This window comes from Leucoraja erinacea, chromosome 6 (genome assembly GCF_028641065.1).
Source record: "Leucoraja erinacea ecotype New England chromosome 6, Leri_hhj_1, whole genome shotgun sequence".
Lineage (NCBI taxonomy): Eukaryota > Metazoa > Chordata > Chondrichthyes > Rajiformes > Rajidae > Leucoraja > Leucoraja erinaceus.
In genome coordinates, this window is record NC_073382.1 from 21,164,602 (window position 1) to 21,184,445 (window position 19,844).

Below are 19,844 nucleotides of genomic sequence, written 5' to 3' on the forward strand. Positions count from 1 at the left end.
CACTGTGTTCAAAGTATCTGCTTGTTTCAATGACAGACCTCTAATGGGACATTATGACTTAAATTGGCCCAATTTCATTTCATGTTCCAACAAGCTCCTCAGATCTCTGGGCACAATAGTTGAGTTGCTGCCTTGCAGTGCCAGAGACCTGGGTTTGATCATGACTATCAGACCCAGGTTTGATACAGGAGCTTTGATTTCCTCCCACACTCCAAAGATCTACAGGTTTGTAGGCTAATTGGCCTGGTATAATAGCAAATAGTCCGTAGTGTGCATAGGATAGTGTTAGTGTACGGGGATCACAGGTCATGCAGGTTGAAGGGCTTGTTTCTACACTGTATTTCTAAACTAAAGAAAGATGTTCTGAGCCTCGAAAGATTTGCATTATTTTGTTAAAATATTAAAATAATTACAGGGTTCTGGAAAGTGTGTGGCTTAATTCAGTGTGTTGCTTCCAACTTGTGTCAATGAGAAGAAAGAAGATAGTTATTTAAATTAGTTTTGTTATTATTGTCTCATGAGGCCCAAGAGGCTATGAATTTTCCCAAGGAAAGTACCCTCAATCTGTTGGACTGTTGCAGTTGCAGAGGTCCATGTGTTGGTATTGCATTGAGTTCACTTAAAGGGAGCAGTCCGATCTTATTAAAATATATAAAACTGAACACTACGAGCAGCTGCTTCCTAGTTTCTCCCATGCTGATGTCCAATGTATTAAGGGCCCTTTTACAGATGTCTTTAAGGTACAAGTTAGCAGTCAATTTGCCTATCCTCAGGGCTAGTTCCATCTGTTGAATATCTTCACCTATATGAATAATATTAATTTAATGTTAGGCATTTGCACTGTTGAAGAGTTAGAATGTCAGTTTGCAGGCAAAGGACAACTACCCTTCTATTGCTGCCGAATCCAAGACCGAATCAAATCGAATCCAAGAATCCCTCACCAACTTTTCCAATGACTCCCATTTCCTCCAAATCCAAGGCGTAGCTATGGGCACCTGCATGGGCCCTAGTTATGCCTGCCTCTTTGTAGGGTACATCGAACAATCCCTGTTTGAGGCGTACCCTGACCCTATCCCCAAACTCTACCTCTGCTACATTGACAACTGCATTGGTGCAACCACCTGCACCCATGCAAAGCTCACTGACTTCATCCATTTCACTACTAATTTCCATCCGGCCTTCAAATTCACCTGGACCATTTCTGACATCTCCCTACCATTTCTAGGTCTCACCATCTCCATCACAGGCAACAGACTACTGACCGACATTTAATGCAAACCCACTGACTCCCATAGCTATCTTGATTACAGTTCTTCCGACCCTGCTTCCTGTAAGGACTCTATCCCCTACTCCCGATTCCTCCATCTACACTGCATCTGCACCCAGGACAAGGTGTTAAACACCAGGGCATCGGAACCCCAGGTTCCCAAACAAGGTTTGTAGAATCATAGAAATATAAATAAAGTTTTTTATAGACTTTATATCTCTATGGTAGAATGGAGAGTAATCAAAATGCGCACTTAAAAAGTCCCTGCGACTTAATGGACCAAACAGATCTAAGCTACATTTTAATATAAAATCGCACACATGTAGGCCTACAAGTAACAAACAAAATGTGTAGATCACCTCTGAAAAGTACATATTTACAATACCACTTGTTTTAGTGACTGTGAAATGAAAAAAAGTAATTGAATTAAATAGATCCTGGAATACCAATAACCATTGGTGAAAAAACAGTCCAGGCATTAAATTTTGGGCTTCAGCACCATCCTACCCTTTGGGCTTCTTCCCCATCCTAACTTAGTTGTGTGTGAGTGTGTGTTAGTTAGTTGTCTGTGCATTATGTGTGTGTGTGGGAGGGAGGGAAGGAAAGAAGGAAGAGAAGGGAGGAAGGACAGAAGGGAGGGTGGGAAGTAGAGAAAGGAGGGAGGGAAGGAGAGAAGGGAAGGGAAGGAGGGAAGGGAAGGAGAGAAGGGAGGGAAAGGGCCGGCGGAGGAAGCAGATGCCGGGGTCCGGGTGGGAGCTGAGGCCGATGTTTGTAAACGTTGCTCCAACCCCGGCCCGGCCCTCCCTGTAGTGTTCACCAAAGATCATAGAGCGGATAATCTTTGGTGTTCACCACGTCTTCCCGGGATGAGAGAGGGGTGGAGCCGAGGCTGTGTGCATGGTGCACGGCGACTGGAGGGGCGGGAGTGCTGCCCCGGGACCGTGAGCGAACTACCCACCTCCCCCTCTTCCGCATCTCCATTCCCCCTCACACCCCCTTCCCCGTCTACCCCTTTCTTCCCCCTCCACCCCTCTGCTCTCTCTCCACTCCTCTCTCCCCCCTCTACCCGGGGTAGATCTACCCGAGCCGAGAGTCGATTACTCTGGCGCTGGGCCCCTTTAATCGCGGGGTCCAATTGGGAGCAATCGGTCACATCTGCTTAAGGCGGCCCTGGCTCTCACCAGGGTCTCCTCTATATCCCGCAGCTCTGTCTTACTCCCCATCCCCCCAACTCGTAACAAGGACAGAGTCCCCCTTTTCTTCACATTCCACCCCATCAGCCGTCGCATACAACGTATAATCCTCCGACATTTTTGCCACCTCCAAAGGGATCCTACCACAGGCTATATCTTCCCATCTCCTCCCCTTTTCTGCTTTCCACGGAGACCGTTCTCTCTGTAACTCCCTGGTTAATTTGTCCCTTCCTACCCAAACCACCCCCTCCCTGGGTACTTTCCCCAGCAACTGCAGGAAATGCTATATTTGTCGCTTTACCTCTCCCCTCGACTCCATCCAAGGACCCAATCAGTCTTTCCAGGTGAGGCAGAGGTTCACCTGCACCTCCTCCAACCTCATCTACTGCATCCGCTGTTCCAAGTGCCAACTTCTCTACATCGGCGAGACCAAGCTCAGGCTCGGCAATCGCTTCGCCCAACACCTCCGCTCAGTTCGTATTAGCCAACCTGATCTCCTGGTTGCTCAGCACTTCAATTCCCCCTCCCATTCCCAATCTGATCTTTCTGTCCTGGACTTCCTCCATTGCCAGAGTGAGGCCCAGTGCAAATTGGAGGAACACTCCAGTGGAATGAACATTGACGTCTAATTTTAACTAGCCCTTGCTTTCTCCCTCCTACCCCTCCCCAGGTCTCCCACAAAGCCTACTGTCTCCGCCTCTTCCTTTATTTCCCCCCCACCCGACATCAGTCTGAAGAAGGGTCTCGACCTGAAACATCGCCTATTCCTTCTCTCCATAGATGCTGCCTCACCCACTGAGTTTCTCCAGCAATTTTTGTCTGCCTTCAATTTTCCCTGCATCTTTCTTAAACCCTTCATATTGTTTGTTGTTCTCATCCCCAAAGATGATTAGCCTCACTGGTAGTGTTAGGGTTAACTCTGTTTCTCTTTTCACTGATGCTGCCTAATCTGTTGAATGTTTCCAGCATGGTCTTTCTTTATTTTGGATTTCCATCAACTACACATTTTGTGTTTTTCATGCAATCATTCTTTCCAATTACAGAGTTTTGAATAACAGCTAGCACTCTCAACACAGCAGGCCTAAAACAACAGATGCCAAGCAGAGGCTGAAAACAAATATGTCCCAAAATAATAATTATTCCCTGCATGCAAATAGTTATAAATTCAGCAAATCTTCCAAATTCATCATAAATCTTTAATGGTGATTTTTTTTCTGTTCATATTTGATGTCAATAATAAAAGATAAAACCATGAATGTCCCTCAGGCATTTGGCACATTAATGGTGTTCATAATGCATTGCCATCTATCATACTTATTGTATTTGATACCCTGACCAGTTCGGACGCATGGTCTTTTACTCATATTAGCTCAGATTTTCTCTCTCCAGGGATGCCACCTAACATATCAAGTATTTGGAGCAATTCTTTTAGTTCGGGTTTCCATCAGGCACTGAGTTTTAAACATTGTGCCAATAAAGTCTGAATATTTCTTCTCCACTGCTCTAATTTCCCTACAGCAATTAAATCTCCATTAGTGTTTATCAACGATTAACCAACTAGCATCACCATCTGCCAGCCAGCAGATGTGTCATTTAGTTTAAATCCTTCCATACACTTTATTTTGTTCTCTTCCTCTGCCCTCTTCAAAATTAAATGATTTCCGATGAAAGTCATTAATCTGAAACAATAATTTTGTTTCTTTCTCCACAGACACTTCCTAACCTTCCTAACACAGACACTTCCTAACATGTTGAAAAATCTTCACAAGTCTTCCCGAGTACCTGCCATTAGCGTTACCCGTCCCCGAGCTCCGACGTACCAGCTACGTTCATTCTTCGTGCTTACCATGAGTTTGATTTTTTTTAAACTCGGGAGAGCTCTTGGAATGAACTCGTACCGTGGGACAGGGCTTTAACACCAGTAATCATCTCCAAACATAGTAAGATTAAACGAGAACTTACCAGTTTGAAGTTTGATCTTTATTTTATGAGGAGTTACAATGAGCGATTACGTGAAGAAGCCCGCCAGCCCGCATGCGCATCAACCTTCAAAGCAGCGGTGTGAAATCACAGATAACAGTAGTTGAACTGAACATAGTAAGATTGGAGAGAACTAGAACTACCAAGAGATCTTTATGATAAGAGGGTTGGGAGCGGAGGGCACGTAATCGCTCATTGTAACTCCTCATAAAATAAAGATAAAACTTCAAACTGGTAATTTCTCGTTTAATCTTACTATTTTAGTTCGGAGTCACGTGAGTGATTCCGTGAAGATTTCAAAGCTCTGCGATTTCATGCCGTGAACACGAGTCCACACAAACACAACTGCATCAGTTGATCACAGATAAGGGAAACGTTCATAATGCATACAGACATGACATAGATTTAAAACATGCTGATGCTTTTTAATGAACAAATAATAATAATAATAATAATAATAATAATAATAGTAACCCCTCTCATCTGGGAGGAAACTATAAAACAGAACCTAAAATATAGTTGGCAAATACCCCTGGCAATGGGTTATTGTAAAATGTTTGGAACGTTTATTCGTTTAACCATCCTGCAGCTGCTAGGATGTGGTCCAGCGGGATGTACATAACCCTTACTGCTAATGTTGTAGCAGCCCTGGTGGAGTAGGATTAGAAAATATAAGTATCTACTCATGCATAAGCCAAAAAACCCGTTTTAACCACCTGGAGATGGTCTGAACTGATACCTTCTCATGAATTTTTTTGTAACTAACAAACATTGCTTGTTCAGAGCCTCTAAGGCTCTTGGTGACTTTGACGTATTGTTGTAAATGTGTGACTACACATAACCAAAGGTCCATGGGGTATGCCATGAAAAACTAGTTTGAGACCTGACGCCTCTAGTCTGCACTGCTTAACTAAATCACAAGCATAAAATATTATATTATTTGCAGATGTAACCACCCTGTCCAGTCGCAATTTATGTAGTGACTGGACTCGTTGCGCTGAGCCCAGCGCCATGAGCATAACTACCTTATGAGAGCCGGGCCAAAGATAAGGATATAGCTGGAGCCCCCTGGTGAAGTAGTGTTAACACAAAATCAATATCCCATACTTCCGTGTACCTGGGCCTGGGAGAATTTGTGTTAAAGATATCCTTTATAAATCTGGATATCAGAGGGTGAGACCCGACAGAGTGGGTCCCGCTCGCTGCAGCAAATATGATGAGAAGGCACGTTTGACACAGTTAATGGCACTATAACCTAATTTATTGTCAAAGACCCATTTGAAATTAACTCCAAGACGTCAGTTATCCTTGCCGTATTATATGTAACATTAGCGTTTAAACAAACACTTCCCATCTCCTGATAAGGAAATGTACGGATTTTTTGGTGCTATCCCTGTACTTTGCAGTGAACACGTACATGGATCAGTCTGACAACCCGAGACGCAGGAAACGGTCTTCTCAGAGTCTGCAAGTCAATGAATTGATTTTATCATGCAGAGGCTGGTTTTCCCGAGTCACGGGCTAAACCAGAACATTTATGTGTTTAGAATAACCATATAAGGTCCTATTATCATACCCAACATTAGCGGAAACCATGGCTGCATAGGCCAGTCAGGCAGTACGAAAACCCTGAAGCGGGATCTTGCTGGATTTTTTGCAAGACCCGACTGATGAGGTAAAATGGAGGAAAGACATAAAAGAACATTTCTCCCCAGTGTAGCGAGAATGCATCTATCGCCACTGTTATGCCACATATTTTTGCAACTGGTGATTGAGTCTGGATGCAAACATATCAATATTTGGTGTTCCCTCGAGCCACAATCTCATTAAATACTTTTGTGATCCAACATCCATTCTGTGTTGTCATTGATTTTACATGATGATACACCAGCGCCAAATGTGGTTAGGTAATTTATCGCAGGATACTTTGACTTGATTGCACCCATGTGATTAACATATGCCACCACCATAATGTATCAACTTGGAGTTGAGCATGCAGATTATGCATAAACGCACAATAAACCTTTAACCCATTGAATACACCTAGTGTCTATAGATAGTTGATACCATATAACTGAAGAATTGGTAACTCATGCAAATCCCATCCGCCTCCGTAACTAGCGATGGTATTCGTAATTTTCCATCTTTGAGCACTAGCATCAGTTTGTAATATAACTGAAGATTTACTGACCAAAAGGTTACTGGAGCAAAGTTGAATACTGTTTGTGCACCATTGTGACTTTGATAGCTTCAGCTGGAAATAGCATAAGTCTGTTAATAATGACCTACATAGTACTTGAGAGGTTACTCCTTTGCATGATGTAAGTTCTGATAATGCATAGCCCAAATTGCACAGCTGAAACACAGCCACTATAGTGCCAATTACACTTGATGAATAGAAGGCTGCTTCATCACAACAAGGTTGTTACAGGCTTCTATTAGTTCCAATCTCTTGTCCCAGGGCGGAGTCACAGACAAATTAATATAGTTAAAGGTAAATTGCAACAATAATAACTCTAGTTAGTATCAACTTAAATTTAACTGGAATGATGAGAAACCACAATTTCTCAAATATAGTTTGCGGCTGAAACAGTTAATTTTAACAAAATACAGTGTTTAGAATATCATGCAGATAGGCCATAACAAGTGTTTTTGAGCTCTGAGCAGCCCAAGCACCGGTTTTAGTAATTTGGTAAATAACCTGGGAGCTGAAGTTAGCCTATTGTGCAGTGTTTTAACTGTTATCATTGCCCCATCCAGCTAAATTTCAAATATCTCCGGTGATCCCTGTGAATGGGAACTGAATAGTATGTATCTTTGAGATTGATGCATGCCATAAAGATCCTAAGGAAATCAGTTGTTAGACAGTAATGAAGTTTCCTATTCTGAAATGTCTATACTGCACATGTGAGTTAAATCAAGGATGAACCGACATCCTGCATCTTTCACAATGAACAGGCCATGCCTGGCATAACTTGTGAGACTTGAAAGACAACTCTGGCCATATGTCCGAGCATGTCTCGAAAGGCAATCCTGGCTATAATACTGAACCTGCCTCGAAAGGCAATTCCGGCCATAATTCTGAGCCTGCCCTGAAAGACAACTCTGGCCATATTTCCGAGCCTATCTCGAAATGCAATCCTGGGCATCATACTGACCTGCCTCGAAAGACAACTCTAGCCACAATGTCAAGCCTGTTTGGAACCCTTGTATACTGTGCAGTATAAATTAATCACATGTTATCATTTTAGTTTATAAACGGATCTGAATCTCATGTTATCATTGTCATTTGTACAAAACGCAAGTGTAAATATTACCAACTTGTAAATGGTCAATATACCCCATGTTTCGGAGAGAAGCAGACCCACCTACCTCCATGGTTACCGGTGGTCTTATGGTAAGCCCAAAGGCCCCTGATAGGACTGGTAGGGTGCGTGGATTCCATATTTTTCCTGAGACCGGCTCGGGCCTCGGCCTGAAAGACCTCTGCCCAGCTTTCAAGCTGCCACCAGCTTCAGTGAACCGCTTACTGCCGATGGAGGCGTGGGGTGTGTCGTCGCCGAAACGATGAAGCTTTGCTCGTTGTTGGTACCTTGACTAGTCCGACAGCTTTTTCTTCCTCATCAAGGTCTTACCTGGTGGATAGGTCTTCCTTGAAGAGGAGATTCGGCAGTTGGTTTCATTTCCTGGGGTTTTCATGCCCCCTCCAATGTCACCCCAGATTGCGCTGTTCACTGCCGGCACTTTCAGGAACAATTTACAGGTGCATGGTATCTTACAGCCATCACCTGTTCCTGTATGATGTGACGTGAGGTAGCTGATGCTAGCAAAGTGAGGGGAACTCTGGCCCCTACCAGGTTTTCTGCCAATGGCTGGAAACCAACTCTTCCGGCAGCAACACCTTTGTTTGCGAGCATTCCCTTGAAGCCATACGCATGTACTCCAGTATGTTCCACGGACATACTTCCGAGTTTGGAATTAGTTACACACTGACCACTCGCGCTCCCCTCCATAGAGAGGAAGACTTGTAAGCAGCCCTGAAACAGGTGCTGCTGCAGGCTCCTGAGGATACCTTTGCTGATATGGCCCCTTCTACGGACCATATCAGGATGGAGCATCACATTTGTGGGATAAATGCCTGAGGGCGCGATCCATGCTTCATCTGGGTTAAACGTCCGAGGACGCACCCATGTATGTCGGAGGGGAACCCTCCTGGCCTGACTCGTCCGAATCCATAGGCCTACCTGACTTACTCTTGGATTAACCCTCTTTCTGGGGAACCACAGCTGTCTGGGAGCCGCTGGCCACATTGTCAGTGACTTGGGTAGTGAACCGACGGCCACCAGCTACCCACGCTTCCGCGGTCCGTGACCGGGAACTCCTCATGGTCCATAACCTGTTTCCCCGCGGCCCGTCTGGACTTCACCCCAAAATTATCCAGCAGGAAAAAACTCTGTAAAAGAGATTCCTGCAAGAAAAAACAGAACCTGGAAATAACTTCAAAATTTACCTGCAGGGTTTGAAACTTACCACTGGAGGAGCGACGAGCCTGCCAGCCATTGTTGCGCAATGCGTTAGATGTAACTGATGCGCATGCGGGCTGGCGGGCTTCTTCATGGAATCACTCACATGACTCCGAAGTAAAATACAACAGTAGAACACTCACCTTTAATGCTGATTCCTTTTCTCTGTCTGTGAATTGTAAAAAATACTTCAAAATTCTTACTTCTGGTATTGATCCTGACTGCATATCCTCACTATTAACTGATAATAATCTTCCTACATGGACATCAATCACAAACTATTATTCCACATGTGCTTTCCCTTTTCTCTATCCTTTTAAAGTTAATCTAAATGACATGCAATGACATTTATACCTATGGCACAGCTATTTCACTGGATTTCACAACATCCAGATAATTAATTGAAGTTGTGGTTCAGTCTTTTACTATTGGTTCTCAGAAACAAATAGTAAACCATATTGAAACACGTCGTGTGAAGGTGAAGAGTGAGACACAGCATGAAGGCTACCAATTAGGGTTGAAATTACATCACATGGCTATTTCCCTTTCATAAGCATTTGAGCAGGCACAAAGAATCACATTTTCAAGAAAATGGAAAAGGGCCTGTCCCACAAGCGAAAAACCGGCAACTGGAACGGCGACTGTCAGAGTAGAGCACACACGCACTCACATCGCTTCCTTCACCAGCCCGTTATGCAGGCGGGGGACAGGGCAAGTGGGGGGAGCGCTGTCTGAGTGAAATTCACATGGTGCAAAGCCAAGGTGATACAGACACACTATGAACAGGAAGTTTGTCGCTGTAATTAAGATGTTGAAAGCACAGTGTATGGTAAGTCCTTTAAAAGAGGGGGGAGAGAAAGGGGGGAAGAAGGGGGGCAGAAGGGGAGAAGGGGGAGAAGGAGGGAGGAGAAGGAGAGGGGAGAAGGAGGGGGGAGAAGGAATGGAGACAACTTTTAAGAAACCAAAGATGCACGACTGTGAAGCTCGGCGGACATTAACATTACCAGTTGGCTGAAAACTACTGCTTACATTTTTTTTCCCAATGAGCCAATTCACTGGCTACATCCTACGAGAATCTATGAGAACCTTTGTTTTCCTGGCAACCCACTAGGACCTCCTTGTGACCCACCTACGGCACGAGAATTCTCGCTACTCTCCATGGCGGCTTCATTCTGGTCGCCGCTAAATTTTCAACATGTTGAAAAGTTTGCAGCGACCATAATGAGGCCACAACTAGTTCCCAGAATGCAGGAACTCCTCACGACCATGAAGGTGACTCCCCGGCAACCACCCGCGAACATGTGGCGACCTAATGGCGACCGCAGAGCCCTTAATCTGCACAAAATTCTGATTGAGTTTCTCTCCCCACAGATGTTCTTTGGCCAGCTGAGTATTTTCAACATTTTCCTTTATTTTAAATTTGATTTTCAGTGACATTTGTGATATTTTGGGGGGTTTTTTCTCTCTCTTCGGGAACATTCATCACAGAAGATGAATGTATTGAACACAAAGGGACAGAATAATAGGCATGGTTTAGGAAACCAGAAAGTAGCAAGACTTGAAAATGCTGTGCTGATGAACATTTTCCTCAATTCTTGCAGTTATCTTGTTGGAAGGAATGGTCCTACCATTGATCATGAGGTCTTGCAGGGTGGCAGGCTGTTGAACAAGGTAATTCATGGTGAGGGTGGGCCAGAACAAGTCACACCTATGAAACAACTGTGAAGAAACATTAACATCCGTCAAAGCCAAGGTCCCCAGGCTAAGTCAGTCAGGCAAGGTCCCCAGGCTAAGAGAACTTTACAGCTCCCTGTGTTCTTAAATGGATCCATCAGCGTATACAAAATCCATTGCACAAGAATTGTTACAATACCAGTTTTTAACTCTTTGCCAAAACTTGATTTGCTGCCGTATAATTGAATCTCTAACAAACCAATCATTCCTTTGACCTTGGCCTAATTTTCCTATATATTTCTGTTGAAAATTAATCAGAAATACTGACGGTAATTTCATAAAGATTGATTAACTGTCTGCTGTTGTTTAATATGGGATCTTCAGGAATAACGGGATAGCTAAAACAGAGTCATTGTATAAAATGATGCTTTCGAAAAGTTAAAGGTGTGTTAAAAAGATTTATAGATTGAATTAAACTATTGCAGCATTAACAACTATTTTCTGTGTTGTGTTTTGCATGGCAGAGCAGCTTACAGTAATAAAATCCTCAAGGTGCTTTTCACGATTTCTATCAGACAAATAAAAAATATATTGAGCCACAGAAATCTACGACAAATGGCCAGAATTCGAAGCAACGAGAATGGGTTTAAAGAGAGACAGAGAGAATGAGAGTCTCAACAGCTCTAAGCATTGCTCCCAATGTTTAGGACATAGAAAAATGAAATCTGTAGCAGACCCAATTTGAAATACGACAGTAATCTTGAAGATTTGAAGAACTGGGAAGGTTTCAGAAATAGGGAGGGGAAATGTCAAGGGAGACACAGTGCCATAGCTGGTGCTGCTGCCTCATGGTGCAGGGACCCTACTGCTGTCTGTCTGGAGTTTGCTTGTTCACCCGATAAATGCTGGGTTTCCTCTGGACGCTCAATTTTCCTTTCACATCCCAATGATTTGTTTGTTGGTAGGTTAATTGACCCTGTGGGATTGGTGGGTAGTAGATTCTCAGGGAGTTGATGAGGATGTGGAAAGAATAATGTGTGAATAGCGATGAGAATGTGGAGAGAATACCAGTGGAATAGTGCAGGAACTTGATGGTCAGGAGCTGTAGGTACCTGGTCCAAGACCGCAGGAAATTGTTGAGAATTGTGGACGCAGCCCAAACTATCACACAAACCAACTTCCCTTCCATTTACTCCATTTATACCTCACGCTGTCTCGGCAAGGCGAGCAGCATAATGAAGGACGAGTTGCACCCTGGCCACTCCCTCTTGGAGGGGGGGGGGGTAACTCTTAATCTCTCCCTGCACGGGAGACCCGACCTTTTCTTTGTCGGGTCTCCGTTGTCGTTGGGGCTGCAACGAGGAGCGGCCTCCAACAGGAAGACCGGGGGCTCTGGTGCCGACGACTCACCTCACCGTCGCGGAGCTGGCCGAGTCCGGAGCGGGTGGAGCGGTGGTGGAGCGCTGCTGTGGCCCGACCTCCGGAGATTCGGAGGCTGCAACTGCGGGTCTGGCGGACGGCGGCACCGGGAGCCCGCTGGTCCCTGAAGGGAGACCGCTTTTCAGGGCTCCCGCAACGGCGACTTCTCCTGCCCGAGTTGCGGGGTCGAAGAGCTTCTGGAGTGGGGCCTCACAACACCGCCCCGCGCGGCTTGGAATGGCCGCGGGACTCTGCGAGCGCCCGCCGGGGGCTCCAACATCAAGAACCCGGTGTGCGACCTTGCATCACCCGGCGTGGCTTTAATGGCCGCGGGACAATCGCCATCGCCAGCCGGGGGCTTTGACTTTGACTCTGACATCAGGGGGGGGGGGGGGGGGGGGGAGAGTGCAGTGGAAAGATAAGTTTTTTTGGCCTTCCATCACAGCGATGTGATGGATGTTTATGTAAATAAAGTTGTGTCTTGGGACTATTTGTTTGTAATGTATGGCTGCAGAAACGTCATTTCGTTTGGACCTCAAGGGGTCCAAATGACAAATAAATTGAATCTTGAATCTTGAATCTTGAATCTTGAATCATCCTAAATTCCCGAGTATACTAGCCCAGCAGCTCCATTCTCCCACAGTTTCTTCCCAACTTCTATCAGGCAACTGAATCATCCTACCACAACCAGAGAGCAATGCTGAACTATCTAACTCGTTGGTGACCTTCAGACTATACTTGATTGGACTTTGTTGGCTTTATCTTGCACTAAACGTTATTCCCTTATCATGTATATAACATCACTGTAAATGGCTCGATTGTTATCATGCATTATCTTTCTACTAACTGGATAGTACGCAACAAAAGCTTTTCTCCATACCTCAGTACACGTGACAATAAACTAATCTGTAAACTGTTTCACTATAAACCAGGGTCTCTTTCCATGTTGTATGAGTCTGACGGATGAAAATTCGAACATTGACTGGCCGGTGTGAGCTAGTTGGGCCAAAGGGCCTGTTTCCATGCTGTATAATTCTATGACTCTATGAGTGTTGCTTTGCGGAATGGCAATGTCCACATAACCTCCCAAGACTCCTATGTTTATGACCCCATTCATTTCCTATTTTACAAAAGGAATATAAAAGGTTCTAGATAAATGTCAGTCTTTATTTTTTTTAAATCTCATTCTGACCCTTTTGGCTTTCTCTTATAAAACTGTCCTAGCAAAGTTCTTGGATAGTTAATTTGTTATCAGGATTACCCCTGATAGGAATTAATGGCAATTTGAAATTTAGATAATGAAACATTGGTTAATGGAACATTGATCTAGAATCCTACCAAAGCAACAGCAATAATTAAGTAGATGGATAAATTAGTTGGTCTTGGTTACAGTAGTAATGAAACTGGATTAGTGAAATAACGCACATGGTTTGATAATCTACTTCCTTAGTTCTGACACAATTATGGATGGATAATAAATGCCAATGATGCCTACATCCCATGACCAAACAATACTAAAATAAAACATTTTGTTAAAAGGTATAACTCTGGCCCGAGTTCTTATGATGCATGGTTGCATGGTGATTGAGTTAGCAGCAGTTTGAAAAGAGTTTTGATCTGAAATCATGAGTTTGAATCTCACCAATCGCCCAAGGAATGTACATAATTAAGTACATCTAAAAAGAGACAGATTTAGCATCCATATGATTGGTGGCCGTGGAACTGTCAGTTGTTGTAAAATCCCAGCTGGCTCATCACTGTCCTTTAGAAATGGAAATCTGCTAATCTTACCCAGTCCAGCCTATGCTAGATCAAACATATTGTATTTGTTGTCAGTTCTTATCTGCCCACAGCAGTGACCTGTTCAATTCAGAGAAAATTAGATTTAGGCAATAAAAGTCACTGCTACCTATATTTTCTCTGTTCCTCTTTATTCCCCAGACCTTGCAATTTTTGTTGGTTGTGCTTCAATAGCCTGACCCCAATTGAAATCCCGAAGAATGAAGATATTACACATTGCCACATTGAAACCTCCACAACTTTGCAAACTGCAACCACAGAAGTCAAAGACTTATCAACTGCAGATGGTCACAGTTTGATTCATTAATTTAATATAAAATATCACAGATTGACATTGTGATTTTGTTCCATGAACAAATGTGAATGGTATGCTCTTAAATGCGAGTCAGTGCCTCCTTTAAAATATTTGATGAATTTGCTACAAGGGCATTAAACACTCCCGTGATAGCATCACCAATAGTAATTTCTAAGCAAAGGACCAAAATTTGCAAACCTAGGAATATTTCCTTCATATCATTTGATGCATTGAGCTTGGAGTGATATAATTCAACAACTGAAGGCAATGAAATAAAACTTTAAGTATTGCATTGTCAAACTGCAATCTTGATTGCATGCCAGACTCTACACTACTTGCATATTCATTTGGCAAAAGTGTGGAATATTTTTATTCAATGCTGTTGTCAAATAAAATCCAGAATTCATGATAGATTTTGGGAGTTGGTGTTAAAACACTTCATTTTGTACGTCTCCCACTCTCCGTAAATCAAGATTGATGAGAGGTGAAATTATTCTGCGACTGCCACAGAAATTATACTGGCCTTCAGGGAATTTTGTATTTACCTCAGAATAGTTCTTCAGCACTTTCTGTCTGGAACAAATAATCTGTCAATTTTATTCAAATGAAGAAGAGAGTCATTTAAAGGAGTGCCTGTCCTCCGTTTAAAAATGACAATGGAGAAATATCACATTCCTTGGGTTCAGCTACCAATACTCTGAAAATGGGAAGCAGAGGATTTATCTTTCTTAAATGAACACATTTCAAATAAAATATAAATTACCATTTTGTAATGGTCTGGAAATGTGTTTTATGAAAAAAAAAACTTTTACTGCAAATAATCAATATACTTGGATATTATATGTGCAACCATTGGAAACAATTGATTTTGATATGCATGGATATGTAGAAACTTCTATAATGTGGCATTTAGACACACAAGTTTGTTCTGGCTTTCTTTTATTTTAATTTAGCTCAAGTTAGAGCTACAGCATGGAAACAGGTCATTCCACCCACAGAGTCCACGCCGACCATCGATCACCTGTTCACACTAGTTCTATGTTATCTCTCGCTCATCCACACCATACACAGGAGGGGCATTTTATAAAAGCCAATTAAACTGCAAACCTGCACGTCTTTATACACACACGTGGTCATATGCACACACGTGGTCACAGGGAGAATGTACAAACTCCACACTGTCAGCACTCAAGGTCAGGATCGAATCCGGGTCTCTGGTACTGTGAGGGATCAGCTTTATCAGCTATGCCTCTGTGATGCATCGCAATGAAATATTAGCTGATCCATGACATCACAAAATTAACCTGATTTTTTAATACATCCTTGAATTGTTTTAATTAATAATAGTCTTAAAATTAACAGTCAACCTAAATTGCCATTTGCAACAAATTCCAAATTTCCATCACCCTCTTATTTGAAGTCTGGCTCCAATTTTTAGAGTAATACCCTTTATCTCAACATAAATAATTTATTTCTATGTATAGTGCTGCTCGCCCGCCACAGTCAGATGATGGAGGACATGCCCGTCATGGACCGACAATGGAGGAATCACCCGCCGAGGACAGAGGAACGAGGAACGGCCACCATGGACCGATGACGGAGGGCTTGCTTGCCCTGGACCGATAGAGGATCCGCTTGTGGACACCGAATTGGACCAAAGGCACCTTTATCAACAGGAACAATGCCACGATGAGTGAGGTGGACCAGCAAGACCACTAGGGGGTGGGGTGGGGGGTGGGCTGCCGAGATCAAAGGGAGGTCTGTTTATGTAGGATAGAACTGCAGATGCTGGGTTAAACCAAAGACAGACACAAACTGTTAGAGCAACTCAGCAGGACACTCAGTATCTCTGGAGAGAAGGAATGCATGACTTCTTGGATCTGAAGAAGGGTCCTTCTCTCCAGAGATGCTGAGTTACCCAGCACTTTATGTCTATCTTCAGAGAGGACTGTTTGGTACTTTGTAACTTTGTTGGTGCCAACACGTGGCGATATTTGTTTATTGCCTAGGTTGTTTGCCAAACAAAGTATAGTACACATAAAGTATCAATCATTCATTAATAAATTCATTCATTATATAGCACAAATCATCCTGCAACCTTCCATATTTTAAGTAACAACAATATTAATGCCCGATAAAACATTATGGCAGTGTTGTTTGATTATATAACAGGATGGAAGATATTGGTGGGAAGCTCACTGGAAGCCATCCAACATAAATGAAAATAGCTACAAAAAGCTGGAGTATCTCAGCGGGGCAGGCATCATGTCTGGAGAGAAGGAATGGGTGTTGTTTCGAGTCGAGACTCTTCAAATGAAACATGGATTATTGTCATTAAAATAACAATTGATCATTCTCATTCATAAATCTGAAATCATAAAAAGAAAATACTCACCAAGACCGTGTCTGTGAGTTGACATAGAAGGCAACACATTCCAAGTCTTTGTTTTTGGGTTGTAACATTCCACAGTGTTTAAAGTCTTCAGGCCATCTCTGCCTCCAACAACGTAAAGTTTATCATCAATGACAGCTACTCCAAATTGCAGTCTCCTACCATTCATCACTCCAGCCTGGGTCCAAGTATTTGTTCGCAGGTCATATTTTTCAATGGTAGTGGCACCTGATAAAACAATTAGCGAGACATGATTTTGACGGGAAAGAGCAGATTGGAATCCTGAATGCACACATCACATGCAACCTAATAATACAGTGCCTCCCGCAACAAACAGAAGTCAAAAAGTTAAGTTAAAATCCATCAAGGGATTTTCATGTACAGCTTTTGGCATTTCATTGAGTGCTCACATTTCTCTGGACATTTTACTGACTAATGTACTTGTGGGTTTTTTTTCAATTAATAGCAGGAAGATGAAGCAGGAATTTATATATTTACAGCTGCATGATAAATTAAGTTCAATGGAAATCAAAGCAAGAAAGGAAGGGCTTAACTAAAAAAAAAGAAACCTTAACTAATGAAGAAAAAAAACAGGTTCAAGTTTGCCACATATGGGCCGTTTTCTTTGTCAGTGTCTCGGTTTGAGGTTCAGAAAATGATCTCACAAAATCTCTGCATTTCTCCTTTTTCTTTGAGGAACTCCGTGATGCTGTCACTTTGACTCAAGTTTATGGTCAGTGCCCACATCATCTCTTTGTGGGAAATAATATTTAACTCCATTCATTGTCTGACCCAGCAATGCAATTAGGAAATTTAAATTCTGCTAATCAAATAAACCAGAAAATTAATAAAAAACAAAACAGTCTTAGTATCTACATTCAGTTCACCATTGTTAATTAGGGTGGAAGATTTACCATCCTTGCTGGTCTCCATCCGTACTATATGCCCAGGGAATTACTACAGGCCATTGTGGTGTCTGTTTACATTCCTCTGTCTGCCAAACCGCTGCATGTGAGTGCATCATCTACACAGTCACTGCGAGACTCCAGACGCCCGAATGCTTTCATCGCTATTTCAGGGGATTTCAACCACGTGACTTTGGACGCTAACCCATCCACTTTCACTCAGTTTGTTGACTGTCCGACCAGGGATATGAAAACATTGGACCCGCTGTATGCCAATGCTAAAGAAGCGCACAGCTCCATAGCCATTCTGCCACTGGTACGATCTGACCACAACCGATTCACCTTTTATCCAGCTATAAGCCAATGGTCCAGATGCTGCCTGTGACCGCAAGGTCAGTGAGGAGGTGATCATAGGAGGCCTGTGACACTCTACAGGGCTGTTTTGAGGTCACATACTGGGACGCACTCTGTAGTGCCCATGGAGAGGACATTGATGGACTCACAGACAGTGTTACCAGTTACATAACACTCTGTGTGGATAATGTTGTCCCTGTGACTGTACACAGTTTACCAAACAACAAGCCCAACAATCAACCAGAAGAAAAGGGCCTTCAGGAATGGTGACAGGGAGGAGGTGAAACGAATAAAGAAAGATCTGAAGGTGAGACAAAGACAGGGATGACTACAGGAGGATGCTGGAGCTGAAACTTCAGCAGAATATCATGAGGGATAAGTGGCGTGCTATAAAGAGCATTACAGACTACAAGATGACAAGTGGTCTGGGGAGAAAAAGCAATCAGGACTGGGCCAACAAGATAAACCTGTTTTTAATAGGTTAGGTCTTTATACTCTGGAACGCAGAAAGTTAAGGGGGGACCTGATAGAGGTCTTTAAAATGATGAGAGGGATAGACAGAGTTGATGTGGACAAGCTTTTCCCTTTGAGAATAGGGAAGATTCAAACAAGAGGACATGACTTCAGAATTAAGGGACAGAGGTTTAGGGGTAATATGAGGGGGAACTTCTTTACTCAGAGAGTGGTAGCGGTGTGGAATGAGCTTCCAGTGGAAGTGGTGGAGGCAGGTTCATTGGTATCATTTAAAAATAAATTGGATAGGCATATGGATGAGCAGGGAATGGAGGGTTATGGTATGAGTGCAGGCAGGTGGGACTAAGGAGAAAAAAAAATTGTTTGGCATGGACTTGTAGGGCCGAGATGGCCTGTTTCCGTGCTGTAATTGTTATATCGTTATATGGTTATAATAGATATGATGGAGGGGCCTTTCTCCACCGCGCTCCTCGACAGACTCTCTCCCTCAATCCCGCTGGTCCACTTCCTCTGTCCTTTCTTTGTCGCACCTGACCATCAAGGCAGAGCAGGAGGTGAAGAAAGAGCTGAGCAGTCTCCGCCCAGGAAAAGCCATGCGCACTGATGATGTCAGCCCTAGGTTACTCAAGGCATGTGCCAGCCAGTTGTGTGGAGTACTCCAGAATATCTTCAACCTATGCCTGAGCCAGGAGAGGGTTCCTGTGATGTGGAAAACATCCTGCCTGGTTTCTGTACCAAAGAGGACACGTCACAGCTCCTCCAATGAATACAGACCCGTGGTGCTGACTTCACACATCATGAAGTCCCTGGAGAGGCTGGTGCTCACTCACCTGTCACCCCTTGTTAAACCCTGCCTGGACCCCCTGCAATTCGTTTACCAAACTAAGATGAGAGTTGAGAACGGCATCATCCAACAGTTCCATCATTCCTATGCTCACCTGTATAAGCCGGGAAGCACTATCAGAGTCAAATTTTTTTATTTCTCCAGTGCTTTTAGCACCATCTGGCCTGCATGCTAGGGAATAAACTGACGAAGATGTGGGTGGAAGCTCCTTTGGTGTCCTGGATCACCAACTACCTGACTGGACGACAACAGTATATTTACTAGCAGGGCAGGCCAGATGGTGCTAAAAGCACTGGAGAAATAAAAAAATATTTTAGCGTCCCAAGTATATTTACCATGTCAGGTTATAGAACTGTGTATCAGACATGGTAGTGAGCAACACAGGAGTCCCTCAGGGGATGGTCCTCTCTCGCTTCCTGTTCACCATCTACACTTCGGACTTCAGATATAACTTGGACTCTTGCCACCTGCAGATATTCAGATTACTGCATTTGCGGGCTACATCAGTGAGGGGAGGGAACCTGAGTACTGTGTAGTCGATCACTTAGTTGGGTGATGTGGGCTGTAACACCTCCAGCTCAACACCAACAAGACTAAGGAGTTAGTGGTGGACATTAGTAGGAGAGGAACACCCCTGTCCCCTATCTCCATCAATGGTGTGGATGTGAAGTTTACCAAGGAGTACAAATACCTTGGCGTTTACCTGGACAATAAACTGGACTGG

General features: G+C 43.5%; 1 protein-coding gene across 1 annotated transcript in view; it reads right to left on the reverse strand.

The window, feature by feature from the left end:
- LOC129697949 (kelch-like protein 1) overlaps window positions 1-19,844 on the reverse strand; it is a 357,960-nt gene that overhangs the window by 34,860 nt on the left and 303,256 nt on the right. The window contains exon 7 of the mRNA XM_055636695.1: window positions 16,547-16,771. Within this exon, the coding sequence (XP_055492670.1) occupies window positions 16,547-16,771 (225 nt within the window). The remainder of the gene's footprint in view (window positions 1-16,546; window positions 16,772-19,844) is intronic.